The sequence below is a fragment of the Papio anubis genome, chromosome 4 (assembly GCF_008728515.1).
Source record: "Papio anubis isolate 15944 chromosome 4, Panubis1.0, whole genome shotgun sequence".
Lineage (NCBI taxonomy): Eukaryota > Metazoa > Chordata > Mammalia > Primates > Cercopithecidae > Papio > Papio anubis.
This window is the reverse complement of record NC_044979.1, coordinates 181,361,129-181,386,140: the sequence shown is the minus strand read 5'-3', so window position 1 is coordinate 181,386,140 and position 25,012 is coordinate 181,361,129. Positions and strand designations below refer to the sequence as shown.

General features: G+C 53.7%; 1 protein-coding gene across 2 annotated transcripts in view; it reads right to left on the bottom strand.

The window, feature by feature from the left end:
• COL6A2 (collagen type VI alpha 2 chain) overlaps positions 1–23,784 on the bottom strand; it is a 34,453-nt gene extending 10,669 nt beyond the window's left edge. For both annotated transcript variants that reach the window (XM_031665835.1, XM_031665836.1), the window contains exons 1-18: positions 23,700–23,784; positions 10,405–10,546; positions 9,442–10,040; positions 9,227–9,247; positions 8,002–8,067; positions 6,153–6,206; positions 6,025–6,069; positions 5,677–5,703; positions 5,402–5,428; positions 5,265–5,309; positions 4,463–4,516; positions 3,993–4,055; positions 3,196–3,258; positions 2,732–2,821; positions 2,035–2,097; positions 1,374–1,436; positions 780–842; positions 204–266 (exon numbers count right to left, since the gene is read on the bottom strand). In XM_031665835.1, coding sequence (XP_031521695.1) covers positions 204–266; positions 780–842; positions 1,374–1,436; positions 2,035–2,097; positions 2,732–2,821; positions 3,196–3,258; positions 3,993–4,055; positions 4,463–4,516; positions 5,265–5,309; positions 5,402–5,428; positions 5,677–5,703; positions 6,025–6,069; positions 6,153–6,206; positions 8,002–8,067; positions 9,227–9,247; positions 9,442–10,040; positions 10,405–10,519 — 1,521 coding nt within the window. In that variant the 5' untranslated portion in view covers positions 10,520–10,546; positions 23,700–23,784. The remainder of the gene's footprint in view (positions 1–203; positions 267–779; positions 843–1,373; positions 1,437–2,034; positions 2,098–2,731; positions 2,822–3,195; positions 3,259–3,992; positions 4,056–4,462; positions 4,517–5,264; positions 5,310–5,401; positions 5,429–5,676; positions 5,704–6,024; positions 6,070–6,152; positions 6,207–8,001; positions 8,068–9,226; positions 9,248–9,441; positions 10,041–10,404; positions 10,547–23,699) is intronic.
• Positions 23,785–25,012: the final 1,228 nt, after the last annotated feature.

The window sequence follows — 25,012 nt, the reverse complement described above, 5'->3', positions numbered from 1 at the left end:
CCCAAGGGTCACCGATGAAGAGGAGAGCCGGGGGGCTTCCTGGACCCTGGAGGCATCCCCTCCCTCCAGAGCTGAGAACAGGAGGCACAGGCCCGGCCTGAGGCACGTCTGCTGGCAACAGGGGCCCCAGGCCGGCCCCCTGTCCTGCTCCTCAGGCAGCTGCCCTGAACCCCCAACACATCCTGCTGCAGGAGAGCACGTACCTTGGGGCCTGGCTGTCCTGAGTCTCCACGGGGTCCTGCATCACCGGGGTCTCCCCGAGATCCCTGAGGGCAGGAGAGAAATTCAGAAGTCACCACAGGCAGGGACTGGCCATGCCCAGGGGTCACCTGACATGCTCCGTCCAGCCCTGAGCATCAGGGCGTATGGCCCCAGCTCCTCCTGCTGCCTGTGGGGGCCATGGACCCCTGTCTTGAGGGTCCCAGCTCCTCCTCTCCCCGTGGCCCATCCAGGCCCTCAGGCCCACCGCTTTGCCCCTGACTACCCCACCTGGGTCCTTCAGGGCAGAATGAGGGGCTGGGGCTGAGAGTGGGTATGAGGTACTTGGGGTCTAGGGGAGCAGGTCCTGGCTTCTGAGGCCAGGCCCTGCTGCCTGGGTTTCCTATGGGGACAGTGGCTGTCTCCACCCTGTCCCCACACGGACAGGGAAACCCGAGTGGTGCCACAAAGAGGTCATGGACGTGGGGTCAGAGGGCACAGGGGTCCCACCTCTAGCCGTGGGGTCAGAGGGCACAGGGGTCCCACCTCTAGCCGTGGGGCTACAGGTGTCCCACACTGACCTGGTTTCCGGGCTCCCCAAGAGCCCCCTGGGGGCCTCTGGGTCCAGGCAAGCCTCGGTCTCCCTGGAAGAAAGGGGAGGAGTTTGGGGTCCTCTTGACTGACAGTGGTACCCTGGAGACCCCGATATCAATCCTGTGGACACTACAGGGCTTCGGGGGTAAGGTGGGTCTGGCCCCGGCCCCTGTGACCCTCCGGAGGTTGTGGCTCCACTTGACCTTCAGCCCTGACCACACTGCGTGGAGTAGGCCAGGTTCTGGGTGCAGAGTCCCCGCCTAAGCACCCCTACCTTGGGGTGCAGCACCCACCTGGGTTCCCAACCTTGGGGTGCAGTCCTGGGCCACCTTACCTTGGGGGTGCAGCCACCCTGGGCCTCCCTACCTTGGGGTGCAGTCCCCCTGGGCCTCCCTACCTTGGGGTTCAGCCCCCATCTCCCACTACCTTGGGGTACAGCACCCCTCCTCCATTACCTTGAGGTGCAGCCCCCTCCACCACACCTTGGGGTACAGCCTCCCTGGGCCTCCTTACATTGAGGTGCAGCCCCCCTCACCCCCCTCACCCCCCTACCTTGGGGTACACCTCCCCTGCCCCCCTACCTTGGCTCCTTTGTTGCCAACCTCTCCAGCCAGGCCGCGGGGCCCCTCAGGGCCAGGGTCCCCCTGTGGGAAGGGAAGGGAGGCCCCATGGGTCTCAGCTGAAGCCTCCAGCCTGGGTCCCACGTGAGAGGCGGGTGTGGCCAGGGTTGGGGAAGGGGCCTGAGAGGAAGACCCGTCTGTCCAGGGGGACATGGACCAGTTGCCTGTTTCACCCACAGCCCTTCCCAGTGCCTGTAGCTGCTGCTCTGAGCATGGGGTCTCTCGGTCCCCCTGAGGCCACCCACACGTGGGTAAGACCTTGTCCACCGCCCGGGAGGAAGCCCCTTCACCTGATGTCGAGGGGAGCTGGTGGCCGGGGTTTTGCCACACAGCCCTTCAGCATCACCCCTGAGGTCACGGGCCTGTGCCTCAGTGGGCCGGGGGTGTGAGCGGTGCCTGCACAGCCATGTGGGGTGTGCCTGGGCGGGTACCGGAGCTCCCTCAGCAGGGAATGGGGTGTGGGGACCTCCGGGCTGTGTTCTCAGACTCTACAGGAGTGTCCCCTGGAGGGTGAGGCCCTGGAGTTCTATCGTTCTCTGGGAGGAACGGGGTTGGGGCCCTCATCAGGAGGGCCCATGGGCACCACAGTGAGACCCTGTGGCACCTCCACACAAGGACTCACCTTCTCCCCCTTGGGGCCGTCACTGCCTGGGCTGCCCTTGGTGCCGGGGTCTCCCCTGCGCCCCTGCAGAGAACAGGCGTGTGGGTGAGGGAGGCAGCTGAGCACAAGCCCAGAGGCCCGGGAGGGTGGGAGCTGTGCTGGGGCCGATGCTGCTTCTCTCCAGAAGGGCTCTGCTTCCCCACGGCCTCAGCCTGCGCCGGTGGCTCTGCTACCAGCCATCATCCCTATGTTGGGTTGGTCCCGCCCATACTGAGGAGTTAGGAATGATCTGGGGAGGCTCCAGGTGGAGCTGCATGTCCGGTGAGTGGTGTTTTAGGTGATCAGCTGGGGTCCAGCGGAGATCTGGTGCCGTCCAGCCACTGCGGTCACTCCTAGGCAGGCTCCGTGCTCAGACAGAATCCCCTTGGAGTGGTCAGCACTGGGACGGGCCCCACCCACTCTTCGCAGGACGGCCTGGGCAGCTGGGGCTGGGTTTAGGGAACACCATGGAGGACCTGCCTGGGCCTCCCCTCTAAGTTCAGCCCTGGGGGTACCCGTGGGGTGGTCTGGGTCCACTTCTCAGGAAGATGGCGGCCTGGCTGTGCCTTGCCAGCAGGGGGTCCTGCCTACAGCCCAGGTGCCCTTCCCCCATGTCCTCCTCAAGCTGCAAGGAGGATGCTCAGAGTGGAGCCCTGAGGCGGGGGTGCGAGGGACTCACCGGCTCGCCTTTGGGTCCACGGGGCCCAGGCCCACCCTTGGCTCCCTTCACACCAGGACTTCCTGGGGCTCCATTGTTGCCTTGATACCCCTGAGGAAGGAAGAGACAGCACAGTCACCCAGAGGCAGGGGCCACAGCAGGGCCTGACCCTGGGCCCTCAGGCACTGTCACGCCTGTCCGTGTGTGGTGTGGAGCCCCTACTGTCTTCCAGCGGAATCCACTTGCCAGGCACGTGGGGCCCTGCAGGGTCCCCTGGAGCTTGTCCAGCCTCGTGAGGAGGACACAGGTCAGAGCAGTTGGTGGCTCAGGGCACATGGCCTGTCCTTCCTGTCCCTCCCCATGTCCCCAGAGCCCAATGGGGAACCATGGTGACAGCAGAGACAGTGGCCAGTGTGAGCGTCCATCCGGGCCATGGGCGTGAGTGTGGCCAGCTCAGCTGCAGGTGAAGAGGCAGAGGGGCTCACCTTGCTTCCCTTCGCCCCGATGTCTCCCGGGGGCCCTCTGCGTCCTGGGCGGCCAGGGTCCCCCTGGAAGGGTTTGCAGAATCAGCCTCACGTCTTTTGGCAGGGGAAGGGGGTGCAGGATGCCCAGCGGTGGGGCAGGACCCACAGTCGGGCTTGGGGCTGCACCTCCCTGATGTCCGCAGGGCACCTCGGATGCCAGATGCTGGCTGGGGGCTACCGGAACCTCCGTGCCAGCCGAGGGCAGAGTGTGTGTCACAGGCAGGACGCCCACACATCTGCACAGGGGGCTCAGCCAGACGGGCTCGGGCTGAGGGGAGTTGGACCGGAAGTGGGAAGCCCTGGGTCCAAGTGCCAGGCTCCCAGAGAAAAGCCCTTGGGGATCCTGGGGCCGCCAGGGATGGGGCGATACCGCAGGCAGCCCAGGAGGGCAGAGCCCCCGTGGCACGAACGTTCCCATGGGGAAGCTCCAGGAGGTGTGGGTGGGGCTCCCTGGGGCTGCACCTGGGAGGAGGTGGGTTTGTTGCTGAGGCTTAGGTGGGCAGTGGTGGAGCCGCCCCAAGCCGGATGTGCAGCCCTGGGTTAGACACAAGCTGATGAAGCAGTGGGCAGGGTACCCCTCATTGCGTCCCATGGCCATTGAGTCCTCACTGACCAGTGTTTCAGGAAAGGCCCTCTCTGCTCAGCTTCTCAGCTGGGGCTGCCTCCAGGAGGCCCCTCTCGGTGGGGGGCAGGGAAACCCCTGGAAGCTGGTGACCCCACTTGCCCTGGCCGGCCTGCATCTTGACAAGGTCACTTACCTTGCCACCTTGGTCTCCTCGCTCCCCCGGACTCCCGGCTTCCCCTGGGTAACCATCGGGGCCCTGAGAGAGGAGTGAGAGGTGGAGCTCAGCACACGGCGGGTGAGGTTCTCCCCATGAGCCAGGGCCCAAGTGCCCCATTGTCCCAGCCTGGGAGGCACCTCCCACCCTCGCTGTGAGGCCCCAGGCTCAGTGACGGACAGGCCAGGCCCAGATCTGCTGCTCAGGGAAATGGAGCTGTCCAGTGACACTGAAGCTTAAGACGCATCAGGTCTCCAGGCCACGGGGATCCACCAGGAGCTCCCAGGGGGAATTCCTTACATAACTCAGGCCCAGCAGAACGCTGGGCTGGGGGTGCTGGGCTACCGGGAGAACCCAAGCTCCCGTTGCAGCAGCAACCACTGTCCCGCCCAGTCAGGCACCCATACCCCCTGAGCCGAGGCTGAAGGAGGGGTGCAAACGGCCCTTACCCGGTTTCCGGGGTCTCCCTTGCAACCAGGAGGTCCGATGCGCCCCAGCTTGCCCTGAAGGAGAAGGGGGCAGGAGTCGTCTCAGGGCAGGGTTCTGGGGTCTGTGTGTGCCAATGACCAAGGCACAGCCCACCTGGTTCTGCCCCTGAGCTGCAGCGTTCTCTTCCCAGCACACGGACGCACGCATGAGGCCATGGCTGCTGTGCAGCTGTCTCCAGGGAGGCAGAGTGGCCGGTGTGCGGGAACAGGCCATCCCTGGCTGCTCCTCAGCCCAGGCTGCCTCCCAGTGGCCCTGAGGGCAGAGCTCCCTGGGCACAGAGGACATTCCCACGGGGAGCCATGGAAGGAGTGGGTGGTGCTCTCCTGTGGCTCAGCCTGGGAGGAGGTGGGCTTGTTGCTGGCCTCTGTGGGCAGCTGTGGAGCTGCCCCAAGCCAGGATGTGCAGCCCTGAATTAGATGCAGGCTGGTGAAGCCCTGGGTGGGGCAGCAGGATGTGGCGGGACCTGGAGTGCGTGTATGTGCATGTGCATGGGCGTGTGTGTGCATGTGTGTATACGTGTGCATGTGCATATGTGTCCATGTACATGTGCGTGTGTATATGTGTGTACATGTGTGCATGTGTATATGTGCACACGTATTTCCGTGTGCGTGTGTGCATGTGTGTGCGTGTGTATCTGTGTATGCATGTGTATGCATGTATGCACACGTGTAAGCTGACAGGTCAGGCTGGATCTGGGGGCTCTGTAGAGGCTCGGATGCCTCTGTGAGACCAGTCCAGCTGTGAGCCCGAGGCTCCCTCTACCTTCTGTCCATCGGTCCCATTCTTGCCAGCCAGGCCAGTGGCCCCCTGGAGAGAGAAGGAAGAGGGGACTCCATTAGCCCCGGTCCTTCTGCCCTAAGCAGCAGAAAGGAGGGGCTCTGCTCACCCAACCAGCCTACCTTGCGACCGTCGGCTCCAAATTCACCCTGTGTAGGAGGAAAGCCGGGGCAGTGAGCTCGGTGCCTCAAAGCATCATGGGTACTGCTGTCTCTGGGGGGCCAAAGCCCTTAGGCCAAACTCGAGGCCACAGGACCCCCCAGGAACCCCCGAAGCCACCACTGAGGAAAGCCCAGGCCGGTGCCCCAGGAGCAGTGACAGGCTGCGGCAGACGCTGCCAGGTGGGTCTGGGCCAAGGCTGGAGCAGGTCTGAGGTCTGTCAGGGTGAGAGCCTCACCTTCTCTCCTTTGAAGCCAGGAACGCCCTGGGGGCAGGAGGAGAGAGGGGATTAGTGAGGAGTTCTGCAGAGACGCAGGCAGGGAAGGGCCGGCCCTGCAGGCTGAGGGGAGTGCTTGGTGGGCCGCTGGCGTCTGGTGTTCTCGACAAAGAGTCTGTGGAGGAGGCTGAGCCCAGGGTCGGGCCGGAGGCTGGGTTTTGGGACGGCCGTCAAGTTATCGAGGTGCTTCTGTTCCTTGGTAACTGGGGGAGGGTGGTAGAGGCTGAGGCCGAGGCTGGGCTTGGGGGAGCCTGCCTGGCAGTGCTGGGGCCGTAGGGTGGAGCCAGGCCCCTGGCCGAGGTCACTCACCTTGGGTCCTGGGAATCCAATGGGGCCTTCGATGCCTGGGTCTCCCTGTGAGGGACAAAGCAGCAGTGTGAGCCCAGCCCTGGGGCACCAGGCTGCAGGCGGGGCGGGCGTGGGGCAGGGACACTCACCTGTCTTCCCTTCTGGCCAGGCTCTCCCGGCTCACCCATGTTGCCCTTGGCACCCTAAAAGCAGGCAACAGAGAAAGGAGTAAATTGAGGCAGGGTAGGGTGGGCGGCAGGCAGCTGGGGACCCTGCCACAGCTCCTCTGAGAGGTGACATAGCAGAGGTTACTGATTCCCCTGCCCAGGTGGCGATGTCTTGGTGTCGGCTGCTTCCCAAGGGGCCAGGCTCTGTCAGACCAGGGTTTGCTTTGACCCATTTCTCCCAGCTCTGAGGGAAGCTTCCCACAAAGCCACCTGCAAAATGGAGCCAGAACAGCTGCCTGGGGGTGGGGGTGCCTGGCCCGTGGGGGTCCCTTCTGTACCCAGTGGCTGTGACCATGGCCAACACTGGGCTCTGATTTCTCCAGCGATGCCCAGGTCACTGTCACTACAAAGATTAATTTATCTAAGTAGCTTTAGAAAGATCAGGACTTCAGAAAACCACATAAAGGTTATACTCCCTTGGAATTAAAATTTTAATCTATGACAGAATTTTATTAAATAAATAAATTTATTGATATGCTCCCAATTTAAGTGCAAAGAGGAGCAGAGGAAAGGGGAGGAATTAAGAGGTCAAAGGGAAGAAAAGGGAGGAAACTCAGGGCAGGGAATGAGGTGGGCAGAGGCTCCTGGAACATTGCAGCTGTGCCCTGTCCTGGGCTCTGCTTGGCACCTTGCCACCCCCTCAAACTCTAACCACAGTGGCCCCTGTGGCAGCTTCCAGTGGCCCCAACAGAACAGGTCACTGCACTGCTGTGTGCAGCCAAGGCTGCCCCAAGTGGCAAATTCATTCCCAGCTGTGGTGGGGTAGGCACTGCCACCAGGACTGGAGAAGCCAAGGAAGGAGATGGCAGGATTTGACCTGCAGCCTGCAGATGTCTCATCCTGGAGAAAGTACATCCAGTTACCTACTGGTCTAGACAGCTGTCATCCAAATCTAGAAAAACACAAAGCTACTTAGCAATACCATCCTCTATGACAGTCAATTCCTTATTTCACCTCCTTAAAAGCTGCTTTCTCCTCCTATGCCTTTCTTTATAATTTTTGACAGACATGAATTATTGGAGTTTCACATATTCTGTTAGTGAGTTTTGGAAGGATTTTATTTTATGCACCTCTGTTAGGAAAATGCAGGAAACGTTCAAACCAGAAAATGCAGACGTTCAAACCAGGCTCCCTAAAACCACTTATCTAATAGGCCACAAAAGAGGTTCCTTCATGTTAATGAGCAATCATATTATTAACTGTAACGCATCTCACATTTTATTTACTTACTTGAAAATGCTTGCTTACAAAAGTAGTTTAATGGTATATCTTAATAATTTTTTTAAAGTTTCTGCTTTTCTCAATATACTATTTAAAAGGAATTAGACAAATATAGAATTTTAGTTTCTCCAGGGTCAGAAGTGTTGAGACCATCTGAGGCACAGCTGGCCTTAAATGTGGATTTTTTTTTCTTTCTTTTTGAGATGGAGTCTCGCTCTGTTGCCCAGGCTGGAGTGCAGTGGCATAATCTCGGCTCATTGCAAGCTCCGCCTCCCAGGTTCAAGCGATTCTCCTGCCTCAGCCTCCCGAGTAGCTGGGACGACAGGCGCATGCCATCACGCCCGGCTAATTTTTGTATTTTTAGTAGAGACAGGGTTTCACCATGTTAACTAGGATAGTCTCGATCTCCTGACCTTGTGATCTGCCCGCTTCGGCCTCCCAAAGTGCTGGGATTATAGGCATGAGCCACTGCGCCTGGCCAAATGTGATTTCAAAACAAATCAGGGGCTTCCCAGTAGTTCAGACCCTGCAGGCAATCCAGGCTTCTTACCTTCTGTCCACGGTAGCCCTTGGGGCCGGGGGGCCCAGGGATTTCCAGGCAGCTCACCCTGTAGCACTGAAACGAGCAAGCAGAGACAGAAGGTTGCATGGGTGGGACATTCCCCAGGTGGCAGAGCAGGGGCTCAGAACGTGTAGCCCACGACCCTCAGCTGGGGCCAAGGAGACGCTGAAACGCCCTGAGAACCCGGGCGGGGTGAGGGAGCACACATGGGGTACTGTGAGGCTCTGCCCCCACCAGGGACAAGCCAAAGAGTTTGGTTCTGTCAAGTGCTCTAGGTAAGTTTTGAAAAACCAAGGCTGGTTTAAGCCATGACAGAAAATAGAAGGGAAGAAAGGCCGGGTGCAGCTCACGCCTGGAATACCAATATTTAGGTAGGCCGAGGCGGGAGGACTGCTTGAGGCCAGGACTTAGAGACCAGGCTGGGCAACATAGCGAGATACTATCTCTATGAAAAAATATGAAAGCAATCCTCCCACCTCAGCCTCCCAAGTAGCTGGAACTACATGCTCACACCAGGTATGGTGGCAGGTGCCTGTAGTCCAAGCTACTCGGGCAGCTGAGGTGGGAGGATAGCTTGAGCCTCAGAGTTCAAGGCTGTAGTGAGCCGTGATCGTACCACTGCACTCCAGCCTGGGTGACAGAGAAGGACCCTGTCTCTAAAAAAAACAAATATAAATACATAAATTTTACAAAAGGATGGAAGAGCAAGGGGCATCGGTGAGGAAGGCACCATTTGTACACAGCCATGAAACCACAGTGAGCAGCCATTCTGAGGCAGGGCACGTTTTTGCAGGAACCTCACAGGGGAGACTGCAGACGCCTGCTCCCCTTCCTGAGAGCTGCAGCTGGGACGCACGGGGAGGTGGGGATGTCATGGACCCCGATGATGCCAGTTCCTTCTCCCCCCGACCTACTAGGCTGGGCTCGGGCCTGGAGTCCAGGGTGGATGGATCCCCTCTGCCCGGAGGCCAGACCCTGACCTCTCCCTGCAACACGTGCTCTGTGGGTGCCCTAATGCTGACCCCCCGGGATCTAAACAGCCTGGCTTTGGGCTTTGTCCAGACTCCAAGGCCTCAGGTCCAACATGGAGCAGGTGGTTCCCTCTCCTCTCATCTGTTCCAGCCTGGAGGTGCCAGGAGTCGGCAGCTTGGTGCCGTCATCTCTGCTGGGTCAGCTGCCCGCCAGCACTGGCAGGAAGGGAAGCGCCACTCACCTCTCCGTAGGCTTCGTGTTTCTGCAGAAAAGACAGACACGCTGGTTAGCTGTGCGCCTGGAGACCTGGGGCGGCTGACCTCGAGTCTGGGTGGGGATCGAGGGACACCTGAGTGGCCCAGGCCCTGCCCGGAGCTTCCTCCCTCGGCCTCGGCACTCACGGAGGGGTAAAGTGAGGCCCGGAGTGGGTGGACGGTGCTCCCGCCCGCGGCTCACCATGACCTTGATGATGCGGTTGATGGTGTCCTGGTCGATCTCGGTGGAGTCGGGCAGCATGGTGGCGTAGTCGTTGCGGTAGAGCTCGTGCGGCGTGCTGGCGATGTCCCGCAGGCCCTGCTCCTTCAGGTTCCGGTTGGGGGCCACGGCGAAGAGCCGGATGCCCTCCTCGCGGGCCCGCTCGGCCTGCAGCTTGATGCCCCCGCAGGGGCTGCCGGTGACGTGGCCGTCGGTGATGACCACGGCGAAGTGGACGGTGCCCTTGGTGCCGTGCTGCCGGATCTGCTCCGTCATGTTGGCCAGCGCGCAGTCGGTGAAGGTGCCGCGGCGGAAGGAGCTGATGCCCTGCAGGCTCTTGATGAAGGAGGCCCGGTCGCTGCCCGGTGGGCTGAACACCTCCACCTGGTCGGAGAAGTGCAGGCCGCCGTAGCGCCAGCTCAGCGCCACCTGGTCCAGGTAGAACTCGTTCTGCAGCTGGCTGATGAACTGCGGCACGAACTGCTTCATGTGGAAAAGCAGGATGTCGGTGGGGGACTGCATGGTGACGCTCTCCGAGGTGTCCAGCACGAAGTACACATGGATGGGGCAGTCCGTCTTCTCTGTGGAACACGGGACTGTCATGAGCCAGCCTCAGGAGGGACTGCTGGCCCCCAAACCCGTGGCACCTGGTGACCCTTGGCATCTGGGCACTGGTCCCAACTGCCCCCCAAATGCCCAGAGGCCTGGCCCCCGAACCCTGGCACCTGGTGACCCTTGGCATCTGGGCACTGGTCCTGACTGCCCCCAAAATGCCCAGAGGCCTGGCCCCCGAACCCTGGCACCTGGTGACCCTTGGCATCTGGGCACTGGTCCTGACTGCCCCCCAAATGCCCAGAGCCCCCGGCCTCCTGACCCCTGGCACCTGGGCACTGGTCCCACCTGCCCCCTGAATGCCCAGAGCCCCCGGCCCCCGAACCCTGGCACCTGGGCAGTTGTTGTTTCTCTCCGTAGTATCTGGCGAGATGACCTCCTGCTGCTGGGCCTGGGTGGCCCCCAGGATTGCCCAGAGCAGGAGCACGGAGCAGGGGCCCTGGAGCATCTTGGCAGCACCTGTGGCCCTGAAGTCCTGCAACAGGGGGTGGGGGTAGCTCAGACACCTCCAGTGCCTCTCCCCTGGCACCCTCCCCCATGGCAGGTGCACACACAGCAGGTCAGCGGGATTGGGGGCACTGCCCTCAGTCTTCAAGGAAGCGGGGTCTGCACCCAGCACACACCGTCAGCAGCATCTGAACTGGGGGGGCTTGTGCCCTCTTGCCCTGCCCTGGGTGGGGTAAACAGATGTTTAGTGGGTGCCTCTGGGCTCAGTTTTGGGTGGGATTTGGATGTTTGAGGCCGTTCCCTGCCCTCCAGGGCTGGATGGAGTAGGCAGCTAGGCGGGTTGGCATGGAAGGGAATGGAGCACCACTGTCTGGAGCCCCTGACTGCCTGGGGCTGCCCTGGAAGCAGCGCAGAGGGGAGGGCGGGAGAAAGATCCCAGCTTCCCCAGACGGGCTCCCCTGCAGAGCTAGGCACTCTCTCCAGCCTGGCTCCATTCCCTTTAAACTTTGATAAGGACGGAGGGAGGACTCTGTCAAGTGTGGGGACACGGCTGTCATTAGCCTGGCTTTCCTTTCTGTTGGGTGCCAGGATCCTGGAGCAAATGGACCCAGCCCTTGAACGTCTGTCCTCCCTGATGCCCTGTGGCTTGGCCTGAGCTCCAGCTCCAGGAGGCCATCAGGACGGGCCTCACTGTGCCACTGGCTCCGCAGAGTGGGGCTGGCAGCAGCTGGGCAGCCGGGCGGAAGGGGCACTGGGTCTGGTTCAGAGCATGCAGTTTCAGGGTAATGCAGGGATGGGACTGCCGCCCTCCCCTCGGTGCAGACGGGAGGCGAGTCCTAGCACCAGAACCAGGGGAGGTGCTGCCAGGAGAGGGCCCTGAAGGGTTGCTGTGATTCTGCGGCATCTGGAGTGGAGGAGGTGACCCAGGCCAGACCCGCTCAGCCTGGGGCCCAGGGAGGAATGAAGTCCCTTCCCAAAGGCGCCAGCTCAGGCAGTCTGTGGGTGAGTTTCACACCTTCAAGGACAAACACTTCTATGCTATTTAACTTGTTTTAGAACATAAAAGGATAAACCTTTTCCCAATTCATTTTTAAATGTGGCATAACCTGTGACCAAAGCTTGATAAAAAAAAAAAAATCCCTAAAAGTACCTACAGATAAATATCACTATAAGTATTACGGATGGCAGTGGCAGGCCACCTGATGTAGCTGCTGCCATCACACCGGCTGCTCAGGGAGGGCCCAAGGCAGAGGTAGACAGGCCCCCAACCCTGCAGACTGCCTCCCTGAGGGTTGCTGCCACGGGCTGGGCTGGGTGAAAGGGAGCTCACGGCGGTGTTGCCACGACCGGGATGCTGGCTCAGGTCTGGCAAGGACCTGGAGACCCCACCCCAGGTGGCGAGAGGACGTGGCCAGGTGCCATGCTCCACGGAGCCCGCAGGAGCTGGGGATAAGTGGGATCCCTGCCCCTTGCAGGTGGGCGAGGTGGGAGTTCTCCAGGTACAACTGCAGCTGTCCAACTCGTGGCTATGGATCTGGGCCTCCTGCTCCACAGAGCAGGCAAGAGCCCGCCCCCACTCCTGGTGCAGTTGCAGCTGCCCAAACTGGGGCTGCTGACCCAGGCATCCCTGCACTCTTGGGGAGCCAGGGAAGGCCCCTCTTGCCCTTGTAGGCTTGGAGGTGCCTGTTCCCGCTGCCCAGCCTCTTCCCGCTCCCAGCACCCACTCCAATCTCAAAGCAGAGTTGGGGCTGAGCCTGGGCACTGTCACAGCCTGGCCGGGTGTGTGCCTGCTTGTGGCAGTGCTGACATGCCAGCCCCTTGCTGCCTTGGCCCCCTCCAGACTGTGGGCACTGAGAGGTGCAGGAGGGGAAGCCTGGGGTGCTGAGGGTGGCTGGGCACACATGCGCCTTAGTACCAGAAGCCTGGGCACCATGGATGGCTGCAGGAGGCAGATAGGCCCCTGGGCAGATGGGGGTGGGTCCCCAGTTAAGCCCCACCTTCAGGCTGGGACAGGCCTGAAGCCTGGGGGCCAGGCTGCCTGTCCTATGAACCAGAGGGGAACTCAAGGTGCTTTTTTCTGGGCCCACACATGGCTGCCCATGGACCAGTCAGCATGCACTTTCCCCTCTGGGCCCATAAAAGCCCCAGGCTCCATCAGAGCAGGGCACAACATGGCACGATCGGCTGCAGAGAAGAGCTGCCCTCTCTGCTGAGAGCTTCAGGGCATGAAGGGACATCAGCACTACCAGCTGCAGAGAGGAGCCACCCACTCCAGGGCTTCCTCTCTGTTGAAAGCTGAACACCAGTTGAGATGCCCTGTCTGCAGAGAGGAGACACCCTCTCGAGGGCCTCCTGTCTGCTAAGAGCTGCAGAGACAATGGGACAACCTTCCTGCAGACAGGAGCACCCACTCCAGGGCCTTCTCTCTGCCGAGAGCTGAACACTCAACAAGACAACCTGCCTACAGAGAGGGGCTGCCCCCTGCGGGTCTCCTGTGAGATCTAACACTCAATAAAGCTTCTCTGTCTTGCTCACCCTCCACTTGTCTGCGTACCTCATTCTTCCTGGACACAGGACAAGAACTTGGGCAAAGGCGCCACTGGCCACAGAGGTTCCAGGCCAGAAAAGTGACACTAAAAATCCCATAAAATTATCACAGAAATTCTAGCCAATATTAAAAACTAAAATCCAATAGCATATTAAGGACCACTATACCAGAACTATAATATGAAGTTAAAGTACAGTGATGCCACAAACACTAGGGAATATGTTAGTATAAGTCACATTAACATAAAAAGAGAAAAATATGCAATTGCTTCAACAGATCCCTGAAACATCAATTTCTAATTGAGAAACAACAACAGCCAGACAAGGTAAAACCTAGTAAGAAATTTAGGAGTAGGATTAACATTATAAAGGATATACATTTCAAATCAAGAGCTCACATCATATTTTACACAAAAAGCTAAAACAGTGGTTCTTATCTTTGTGGTCATGGACCCTTTTAAGAGTCTAGACAATTTCACCTTACACAAACGCATAGATACTCATATACAGAAATTACATCCAGGAATTCAGGGATTCCATTCACAGATCTAACCCTGGGTTAAAAACTCCTGCATTAGAAGAATGCTTACTAGAGTACAAAAAAAATGGGGTGGGGGCAAACAGTGCTGACCTTATGCTACTATTCAGTGTTGTGTTGGAAGCTGATGCAATAAGAAGTGAAAATAAACAAAGTATAAATGTTGGAAAAGAAGAGACAAAACTGTCCTTATTAAAGATAGGATGGTCTACTCAGAAAAGCAACTGAACAAAGTTTTTTTAAAAAAGAGAAAAAAATATATATATATGTATATAAAAATAAAAACAGCTATCTATCTATCTATAGAAAGAGAGAAAGCATGGGAGATTAGGGAGAGAGAATTTAGTGAGCCCTTAGAAAAATATATCATCGATGAAAAGAGTCAAACTCTGTAAAAGGTTTTAAGAGATTTATTCTGAGCCAAATATGAGTGGCCATGACCCATGACACAGCCCTCAGGAGGTCCTGAGAACATGTGCCCAAGCTGGCTGGGGTGTAGCTTGGTTTTATTCATTTTAGGGAGGCACGAGACATCAAATACATTTAAGAAATACATTGGTTTAATCCAGAAAGGCAGGAAAATTCAAAGTGAGGAGGGATGGCTTCCAGGCTATAGGTAACTGAATCTATAATAGAATGTAATTTTAATTAAAATTTCCAAATAAAATTTTTGCATTTTTGTAGATAGGAGTTTGCAAAATGAATCCAAGTTTCACTTGGTAGAAAAAGCAAGAGTAGTTGAGCAAAATTAAAAATAGAGTGATGAGAAAACTTGTGCTATCAAATGAAACAATAAAATTACAGTTTTGGTTTTGGTGCTGGAACAGGCCAACAGTCCACACAACAATGGGTATAACAACATAAGAGAACTTAGGCTATGATATGGTGGCCTTTCAGAGTGGTGGAAGGAGGCTGGGATGAGGGCCAACCTTGTGCCTAGAAATAAAGGTACTACCTCACATGGTGCTCCCAAATAAATTCCAGGAAAAGTAAGCATCTGAGTGCAAAACATGAACCAGAAAGTCTTTGAAGAAAACAGAATGTATAAAATGTCAATGAAAAATCTATAATTATTCTGTACCAGATACTGTCCTATATCCCTTCATTTAACATTCACGATTGGACCTATGCCCTTGGACATAGGTACTATTACCATCCCCACTCCAACAGATGAGGAAACCAAGGCCTAGTGTAGGTAACTTGCCCAGGGGGGCACTGAGCTAATAGCTGAGGTCTGAAGCCTGGCAGTGTGGGCTCAAGTCTGCCCTCTTGATACTGAGCTCCCAGATACGACCACCATTACAACAAAAGCAACATGAGCAGACTGGAGGCAGACTCAGAGCCAGCAACAATCTTCCCAATGTAAGATATAAATATTGTGATGGACTGTTATTAGGTGCATAAATATTTATAATTATTATATCTTGCTGTATTGAGCCTTTTATTAATATATGATGTCCTTCTTTCCCTCTTGTAACATTTTCTGATTTAAAGTCTATCTTGTCTGGTATTAGTACAGCCACTCTCGCTCTCTTTGGGTTACTATTTGTAGGGCATGTCATTGCCCATCCTTTCACTGTCAATCTATTTACGTTTTTGGATCTAAAGTGCATCTCTTATAGAGAGCACATAGTTGGATTTGGCTTTCTAAATCCATTCTGCCAATCTCTGTCTTTTAACAGAGAGAGTTTGGAGAGTTTAATCCATTTACATCTAAAGTAATTACTGATAAATAGGGACTTCTTTCATTTTGCATTTGTTTTCTGCATACCTTATGGATTTTTTGTCCTTAATTTCCAGTATTACTGTCCTCTTTTGTGTTTAATTAATTTTTTGGTGGTGAAACATTTAAATCCCTTTCTCATTCCCTTCTGTATTTATTCTTTAGTTATTTTCTTTGTCGTTACCATGGGGATTGCATTTAACATCCTAAAATTATAAGTCTAAATTGAATTTATACCAGTTTAGCTTCAATGACAAACAAAACTCTGCTCCTTGAGTGGTTCTGGCCCCAACCCTTTTAGTTATTGATGTCACAAAATTACACCTTTATATATTATGTGTCCAAAAGCATAATGTTATTTTTAAATCATTAGTCTCTTAAATTATGTAGCAAACAAAAAGTAGCATTACACACCATTGTTACAGCAATACTCGCTTTTATAATTGTCCATATATTTACCTTTACTGAGATATTTGGTAATTTATTTATTTATTTATTTTGAGATAAGGTCTTGCTCTGTTGCCCAGGCTGGAGTGCAGTGGTGTGGTGATAGCTCACTACAGCTTCAACCTCCCAGGCCCAAGCGATTCCCCCACCTCAGCCTCCCAAGCAGTTGGGACCACAGGTATGTACCACCATGCTTGGTCAATTTTTTTTTTTTTTTTTTTTCCTGAGACGGAGTCTCGCGCTGTTGCCCGGGCTGGAGTGCAGTGGCCGGATCTCAGCTCACTGCAAGCTCCGCCTCCCGGGTTTACGCCATTCTCCTGCCTCAGCCTCCCGAGTAACTGGGATTACAGGCGCCCGCCAACTCACCCGGCTAGTTTTTTTTTGTATTTTTTTAGTAGAGACGGGGTTTCACCGCGTTCGCCAGGATGGTCTCGATCTCCTGATCTCGTGATCCACCCGCCTCGGCCTCCCAAAGTGCTGGGATTACAGGCTTGAGCCACCGCGCCCGGCCGGTCAATTTTTAAAATTATTTTTATTATATAGAGATAGGGTCTCCCTATACTGCTCAGGCTGGCCTTGAACTCCTAGGCTCAAGTTATCCTCCTGCCTTGGCCTCCCAAAGTGATGGGATTACAGGTATGAGCCACTATGCCTGGCTGAGATCTTTATTTCTTCATACAACTTTGAGCTACTGTCTATCATCCTTTTATTTCAACCTGCAGGACTCCCTTTGGCATTTCCTATAGGGCAGGTCTAGTGGTAATGAACACTCTCAGCTTTTGTTGATCTGATAATGTCTTAATTTCTCCCTTACTTTTAAAGGACAGTTTTGCTGGATGTGGGCTTCTTGGAGGACAGTTTTTATTCTTTTAGCACTTTGGATATATTGGCCCACTGCCTTGTGGCCTTCAAAATTTCTGATCAGAAATCTGCTAATAGTTTTACTGAGGATTCCTTACATGTGATGAATCATTCTCTCTTCTGTTTTCAAAATCTTTGTCTTTGGGTTTTGACAATTTGATTAGAATGTTTCAGTGTGGGTCTCTTTGAGTTCATCCTGCTTCGAGTTTTTTGGGCTTCTTGGATGGTTATGTTCATGTCATTCATCGTATTTTGGAAGTTATCAGCCATTATTTCTTCAAATAGTCTCTCTGCTCCCTTTGCTCTCTCTTCTTCTGGGGCTCCTACAATGTTTATGTTGGTTTGCTTGATGGTATCCCACAGGCCCCTTAGGCTCTGTTCACCTTTCTTCAGTCTTTTTATTTCTGCTCCTCAGACTCAATAATTTCCACCGTCATATCTTCAAGTTCCCTGACTCTTTATTCTGCCTGCTGAACTCTGCCTTTGCATTTCTCTAGTGAATTTTAAATTTCAGTTATTGTACTTTTCAGCTCCAGAATTTTTTTGGTTTCTTTTTAAATTTTCTAGCTTTTTACTGATATTTTCATTTGTTCCTACATTGTTTTTTTGACTTTCTCCACATTTTCCCTTAGTTATTTGAGTATCTTTAAGATAGTTCTTTCAAAGCCTTTGTCTAGTAGATTACCACCAAGTCATTTTCAGTGACCGTTTCTGTTGGTTTATTTTTTTTTCCTTTGAAATAGGAAAGTTTCTTTGTATGCCTTGTGAGATCAGAATCTCTTTCTTCCCCAGAGTTTGCCAGTTTTTCTTGTTTTTATAATTTTGATTGTTGCTGTCTCTGTGCTAAGGATCAGCATAAAGTATAACTTTAAGGTCTCTTTAGGTCTTTTCTGAGCCTGTGACTTCCCCTGAGCATGTGCAATGACTCTTTAATTTTCTCCACATATATGGTTGCTTTTGAGTGTGCTAGTCTTCAATGTCTACCTCTCAAAAGAGTAAAAAGAGAAAAACGAAGGGAGAAAAGGGTGCTAGTCCTTTAAATCTCATGGAAGTCACTTCAACCAGAGGGAGAAGGGCTTGCAATGATGGGGGTAGTTGCAACAACAATGTCCGTGTCAATAGATTTTGAAAGATCTACATCATACAGGATATCTTTTCAGACCACAAAGGAGTAAAGTTAAAAATCAGCAATAAGGACATTTAAAAAATCACGAAATTAAACAACACCCTGTCAAATAACCAAGGATCAGAGAAGAAATCACAAGGGAAATTATAAAATACTTAGAGATGAGTGAACATGAAAACACAAATTTAAAAACTTGTTGCACAGTGAAAGTAGTGCTAAGGGGGAAACTCAGGGCTATACATACTTACATTAAAAAAGAAAGCTCTCAAACAGGAACTTAACCTTACAGTGTAAGGAACTAGAAAAAGAACAAATGAGACTCCAAGCTAGCAGAAAGAGGGAAACAATAAAGATCAGAGCAAAGATAAACAAAATGGAGAATAGACATATGACAGAGAAAATCAATGACAATAAAAGTTGGTTCGTTGAAAAGATCAACAGAATTGACCAGCCTTAAGCTAGATTTTAGACTAAGAAAAAAAGAAGAAACTCAAATTACTAAAATTATAAGTGAAAGTGGCAACATTGCTACCAATTCTACAGAAATAAAAATGACTATAAGAGCGTACTATAAGCAACTATATGTCAACAATTTGAATAACACAGATGGAATGGAAAAATTTCCAGACAGACAAAACCTACCAAGACAAAATCAAATCATGAAGAAATAGAAAATCTGAATAGACATAACTAGTAAGGAGATTGAATCAATACCTAAAAATCTGCTGACAAAGAACCTCTGGACCTGATGGCTGCACTGGTGAATTCTACCAAACACATAAAGAACTAACACCAAACCCTCTCAAAATGTTCAAAAAACTTGAAGAGAAGGGAACAGTATTTAACTCATTCTTGTGAGGCCAGCACTACTCTGATACCAATACCAGACAAAGATATTACAAGAGAAGAAAACTACAATCCAGTCGTCCTTATGAACATTGATGCAAAAATCCTAAACAAAATACTATTAAGAGTAAACTAAATTTGGTATAATTTGATGCAATTAAATGGAATTCAATGAATTGACCAACTAGGATTTATTTCTGGAATGCAAGGATAGTTCAACACACAAAAAATATCCATCAATGTAATACACATTAACAGAATGAAGGAGGAAAAAAAAACTCTCACATGATCATTGCAGTTGATGCAGAGAAAGCATATGACAAAATTCAATACCCTTTCATGATAAAAACACTTAACAAATTAGGAATAGAAGAAAACTACCTTAACATAATTAAAGCCATATTATATGAAAAAGCCACAGTGAACATCATACTCAGTGGTGAAAGACTGAAAGCTTTTCCTCTAAGGTCAGAAATAAAGGAAGGATGCCTGCTTTCACTACTTCTATTTAACACTGTACTGGAAGTTCTAGCCAGAGCAACTGGGGAAGAAAAAGAAATAAAAGGCATTCAAATTGGAAAGAAACAAGTAAATTATCTCTGATCACTGATGGTATGATCTTATATGTAGAAAACTCTAAAAATTTCACAAAAACTGTTATAACTAATAAACAAATTCAGCAAAATGGCAGGATACATAGGCAACACATAAAAATCAGTTGTATTTCTATTCACTAACAATGAACAACCCAAAGGAAATTAAAACAATTCTATTTACTATAGTATCAAAAATAATAAAATATTTAAAAATTGACTTAGGAGGTGAAAGACCTGTACAATGAAAACTACAAAACATTTCTGAAAGAAATTGAAGAAGACATTAAAAAAAAAGACATTCGGCCGGGCGCGGTGGCTCAAGCCTGTAATCCCAGCACTTTGGGAGGCCGAGGTGGGTGGATCACAAGGTCAGGAGATCGAGACTATCCTGGCTAACATGGTGAAACCCCGTCTCTACTAAAAATACAAAAAACTAGCCGGGCGCGGTAGCGGGCGCCTGTAGTCCCAGCTACTTGGGAGGCTGAGGCGGGAGAATGGCGTGAACCCGGGGGGCGGAGCTTGCAGTGAGCCGAGATCGCGCCACTGCACTCCAGCCTGGGAGACACAGTGAGACTCCGTCTCAAAAAAAAAAAAAAAAAGACATTCATGTTCATAGATTGGAAGCCTTACTATTATTAAGATGTCAATACCACCCAAGTTGATCTAGAGATTTAATGTAATACCTATAAAAATCCCAGCGATTTTTTTCAGAAATAGTGAATAAATCCTAAAATTTAGATGGAATCTCAAGGGACCATGAAAAAAAAAAAAAAAAAAAAAAAAAAAAAAAAAAAAAAGGCTGGAGGACTCACATATCCGAATTTCAAAACTTACTACAAAGCTGCAGTCATCAACAGTGCAGCTGCGGCACTGGCATAAAGACAGACATACAGATGAATGGAATAAAATAGAGAGTCCAGAAATAAACCCTTGCATATATGTCTTTCAACCAGGCTGCCAAGACCATTTGATAAAGACAGTCTTTTCAACAAACGGTCCTGAGACAAGTAGATATCCACATGCAAAAGAATGAAGTTAGACCCTTACCTAATACCATGTACAAAAATTAACTCAAAATGGATCCATGTCCCCAGATCTTTAGGTTTTAAGACCTAAAACTTTAAAACCCTTAGAAGAAAACACGAGGCAACACCTTGATGACACTGGACTGAGAGATGATTTCTTGGGTATGACAATAAGGGCATAGGCAACAAAAGAAAAAATAGATAAATAAGATTACACCAAAATTTAAAAACATTTTTTGCATCTATTTAGTGAAAGGACACCATCAACAGAGTAAAAAGAACCCAGAGAATGAAAGAAAATATTTGTAAACTGTGTATCTAATAAGGGATTAATATCCAGAATATATAGAGGACTCCTAAAATTCAACAACAAAAAACAATCAACCTGATTCAAAAATGGGTCAAGGACTTAAACAGATATTTCTCCTAAGAGATACATAAATGGCCAAAAAGCACATGAAAAGATGCTCAACATCACTAATCATGAGGAAAATGCAAGTCAAAGCCACAATGAGATACCACCTCACACCCATTAGGATGGTTAACATTTAAAACAAATAAACCCAGAAAATGACACCTGTTGGTGCAGACGTGGAGAAACTGGACCCTTGTGCACTGCTGGCGGGAAAGCAAAATGGTGCAGCCGCTTTGGGAAACAGTGAGGCAATTCCTCAAAAAAATGAAAAAATCAGATGATCTACAATCCCACTTCTGGGAACATACTCAAAAGAAGTGAAAGTGGGATCTCAGAGAGGTATCTGTGTGGTATGTTCATGGCCACATCATTCACAGTAGCTCAAACGTGGAAGCAATCCAAGTGTCCAGCAACACACGAATGGGTAAACAAAATGGGGGACATGCATGCAGTGGAATATTACTCAGCCTTACGAGGGAAGGAAATGCTGACCTATGTTACAGTATGGATGAATCTGGAGGATGTTAAGCCACGTGAAATAAGCCAGTCACAAAAAGAGACATTTCATACAATTTCACTCATATGAGTCACCTAAGTGGCCAAATTCCTGGAAACATAAAGTAGAATGGTGGCTGCCAGGGGATGAGGGAAGGGGTGACGGGAGTTGGCACTCCTCGGGCTTCAGTTTGACAAGAGGAAAAGAGTTCTGGAGATGGACCTTGGTGATGGCTACACGATACTATGATCGTACTTACTGTCACTGAACTAGCTGCACACTTAAAAATGGTTAAGATGATACATTTTATATTGTATACCACAATAAAAAATTGGGGAAAATAAAGCTTTTTCAAATCAATAAAAAAAAAAGAAAAAAAGAAAAAACCCCCAAAACACCCCAAACAAACAAACACACACACACATCCATGGCCTGGACAACATAGTGAGACCCCATCTCTTAAAAGAAAATTAGCTGGGCACAGTGGCGCATGCCTGTAGTCCCAGCTACTTGGAGGCTGAGGTGGGAGGCTCACTTGAGCCAGGGATGTACAGGTTACAGTGAGCCGTGATTGCACCACCACACTCCAGCCTGGGTGACAGAGTGAGACCCTATCTCAAAAAAAAAAAAAAAAAAAAAAAAAAAAAACGAACATCCATTGGGAACACGGGGACATCACAAGCAGGCACATCACTACACACGGTCAGTGATCAAATAGCCCAAATAACCTTGTACTGCACAAAAACCAAAGATATGCAGAACAAACCCCCAACAAGGCATCATTCCTCATCTATGAAAGGAGCAAAAAACAAACAAACAAACAAAAAAAAACAGAAAAAAAAACAAAGGCAGTGCCCCTATCCATTGTGGAGACAGGTTCCTCGCCACTTCTGGGATGGGCATCTGACGTTTCTGATCTTCTGACCTCTGGACCCAGACGCCGCCCTTCTAAGAGCAGGCGCCCTGTGAGCTGGGAATTCCCACCGCCCCTGCCCATTACAGCTACCACGGCAGGCCAGGATGGGCCTCTGGGCGGGGCTGGGTGTTTGGATCCTGGGTGAAGCTGGGCAGCCCCGTCCCAGCGAGTGCCCCGCGGGCTGGGCAGGGCCCCTTCCATGAGCAGCGCCAGGACCCCTGCTTGTGGCAGGTGGGCCCCGCACCAGGTACCCGACTTTGCATAAATGTGAGATAGGCCACAGGAGGCAGCAACTCAACGTGCAGGGCCGTGTTTAAGAGAAAGCATCTCACTGGGCCTTTCTTTCTTTTTTTTTTTTTAGACAGTCTCGCTCCATCGCCCAGACTGGAGTGCAGGGGCATGATCTCAGATCACTGCAACCTCCGCCTCCCGGGGTCAAGTGATTCTCTTGCCTCAGCCTCCCGAGTAGCTGGGATTACAGGTGCCTGCCACTACACGCGGCTAATTTATTTTATTTTATTTTATTTTTTATTTTTAATAGAGACGGAGTTTCACCCTCTTGGCCAGGCTGGTCTCGAACTCCCGACCTCAGGTGATGTGCCCGCCTCAGCCTCCCCAAGTGCTGGGATTACAGGCGTGAGCCACCGTGCGCGGCCTGGCCTTTCTTAAAATAATCACCAGAGTCGACGTGCAAGGGGCCCTCCAGGCCAGAGCTGTGTTATCGCAAGAACAAGGAGCTCCGCGGATCGCAGGCCCCTCCTTTCCGGGTACCGACCCCAAAAGGAAGGTCCCTTCTCCCGGGATGCCCGAGGCGCGGGCGCCGGGGTCCTGCCAGCACCGCCCGGACGGGCACGGCTCGCCCGCACACCTGCGGCTCCACAGGCGGCCGATCCGTGCGGTTGCCAGCAGCGGAGACCCGGGCCCAGCGGTTCCTCCAGCGCCCCCCGCGGCGTCCCAGGGCGGGTGTGGGCGGCCGGGCAGGGGCTGGGGGTCGCTGGCAGCCCGGGTCCCGCCGCCCTGCGGAGCCGCCTCCGGCTGCAGCCTCTCCAGGGCCTGGCGGGGGCGCAGCGATGGGGCGTCGGGGCCACCCGCGTCCCCGCCCCGCCCTGTCCCGCCCTGTCCCGCCCTGTCCCGCCCTCGGGCAGCGAAGGCCCCTCCTCCCCACGCCCGGCCGCCCCTTCCCTCCGGCCCGGGGAGAGGCCCTGCGCCCCCGGAGGTCCCAGCCAGCCTGGGCGTCTTCCCCGCGGGCCGGAGCTGGACCCGAACCGCTCGCAGATGCGGGGCCTGGCGGGCCGTGCGGTGCCGGGGTCGTCTCGGGAGCGGGGGTCCCAGCACCGAGCTCGGGCGCAGAGAGGGACCCCCCACCCCGCCCAGGCCGGCTCCGCCCCAGAGGAGGCCGCGGGGAGGTGGCCCCAAGTCGCGGGCCGGAGGGCTCGGACACTGAGACGCGGAGCCACAGGGGCGGGCGCGGCCCCAGCCCCGCGGGGAGGAGCCCCGAACCCCCGACCCCCCGCGCCGTCCCTGGGGCTGGAGTCCCCCTTCCCGGGGGCCCGAGGGACGGAGCTGCCGCCGCCGCCTTCCCAGGACTCGGGGTCACCCCCGCGGGCCGAGCGGCTTCCAGGGTGCGGGTCCGGGAGGCGCTCACCTGGTCCCGAGGACGCTCCGGTCCCGACGGCCCGAGGCGCGGGCGCCGAGTAAGCAGGAGGGAGGAGACCGCGGCCGGAGCCGCCCCCTTTATACCCCGCCCCGCCCGCCCCCCCCCCCCCCCCCCCCCCCCCCCCCGCCCCCCCCCCCCGGGGGCGGCGCGGGGGCCCGGGGGAGGGGGGGGGGGGGGGGGGGGGGAACGGGAGGGGGACCTGGCCGGGGCTGTGTCCGCCTCCGGGGCCCTGGGTGTTGGGGACTGCGCCCCGCACGCAGGGCCGACGGGGGCCCTGGGACTCGCCCCTCGGTAGGAGCCGCCGTAGGGGGTGCAGGGTTCCCCCCATCAGTCCCCCAACCCTCCCGTACCCCGTGTCACGTGTCCCGCTTACTCTGGCCTCCTGCGAGAGGAGAGGCCCCGGGTCAGGAGCTCCTGGAGAAACTGCTGCTCCTGGGGCCTGAGGGTGGGGAGCCGGGATGGCAGGGACAGCAGAGCCTGGGCATGCGGCGAGCCACCCCTGCCACCCCTTTACCGCTGGAAACCACAGGTGGGCTTGGTGCTGGGCCCTGGGACCACCGTGAGGTCCCTACCTGAGCCCAGCCTGGGACAGAGTGACAGGGGTCCCCACTCCCCACCCTAGTCACAGCCCCCCAGCCAGGGCCGGGGTTCCTCCTTGAGGTGACATGCAGGCGGGGTTGGGGAGAGGTCCCTGGGATCCGGGACAGGGCCCCCTTCAGAGCTGTCCTGGAAGGGGGTGGAGCAGCTGGGGGCAAGTCCCCTCTTCGGATAAGCAGGTTTGCAGATGGTTGCGTTAGCCCCTTCCCCGGAGGAGAGGGTCCCTGAGCTGCCTGATGGCCCTTGCCCCAGGAGGCGGCCCCCTGTGTGGGCGTCCTTCGGTCTTCAGGGCCTTCTCTCTCTGCCCCCTGATGCCAGGCCCTCTCTCTGCATCTTCACCCCCTCTCCTGGTGGATGGTAGGGTGGCCAGGGCAGGGGTCTGTGGCGGTGTCTTGTGTTCCCAGTGTGCCCAGGTGGTGGAACTTCCTAGTGTAAGGAAGGGAAAGCCGCCATGGCAGCTGTCCACCGGGATGCCCGGGAACTTGTCCCCAAATGCCCCTGCCTGCTGTCCACAGGGCCTGCAAGGTCCACCCTGGCCCCAGCCTGGGAACCAATGGTCTCCCGTCTGTCCTGGTTTCTGGACTCTGGCTGGGCCACCTCACAGCTCGTGCCAGCTGTGCCTGCCCCTCCTTTTACGGCCAACCTCTCCATAGCAGCGTCAGCCACTTCTGTCCTCTGCCACCTCCCGTGGGCCCTTGAGTGGG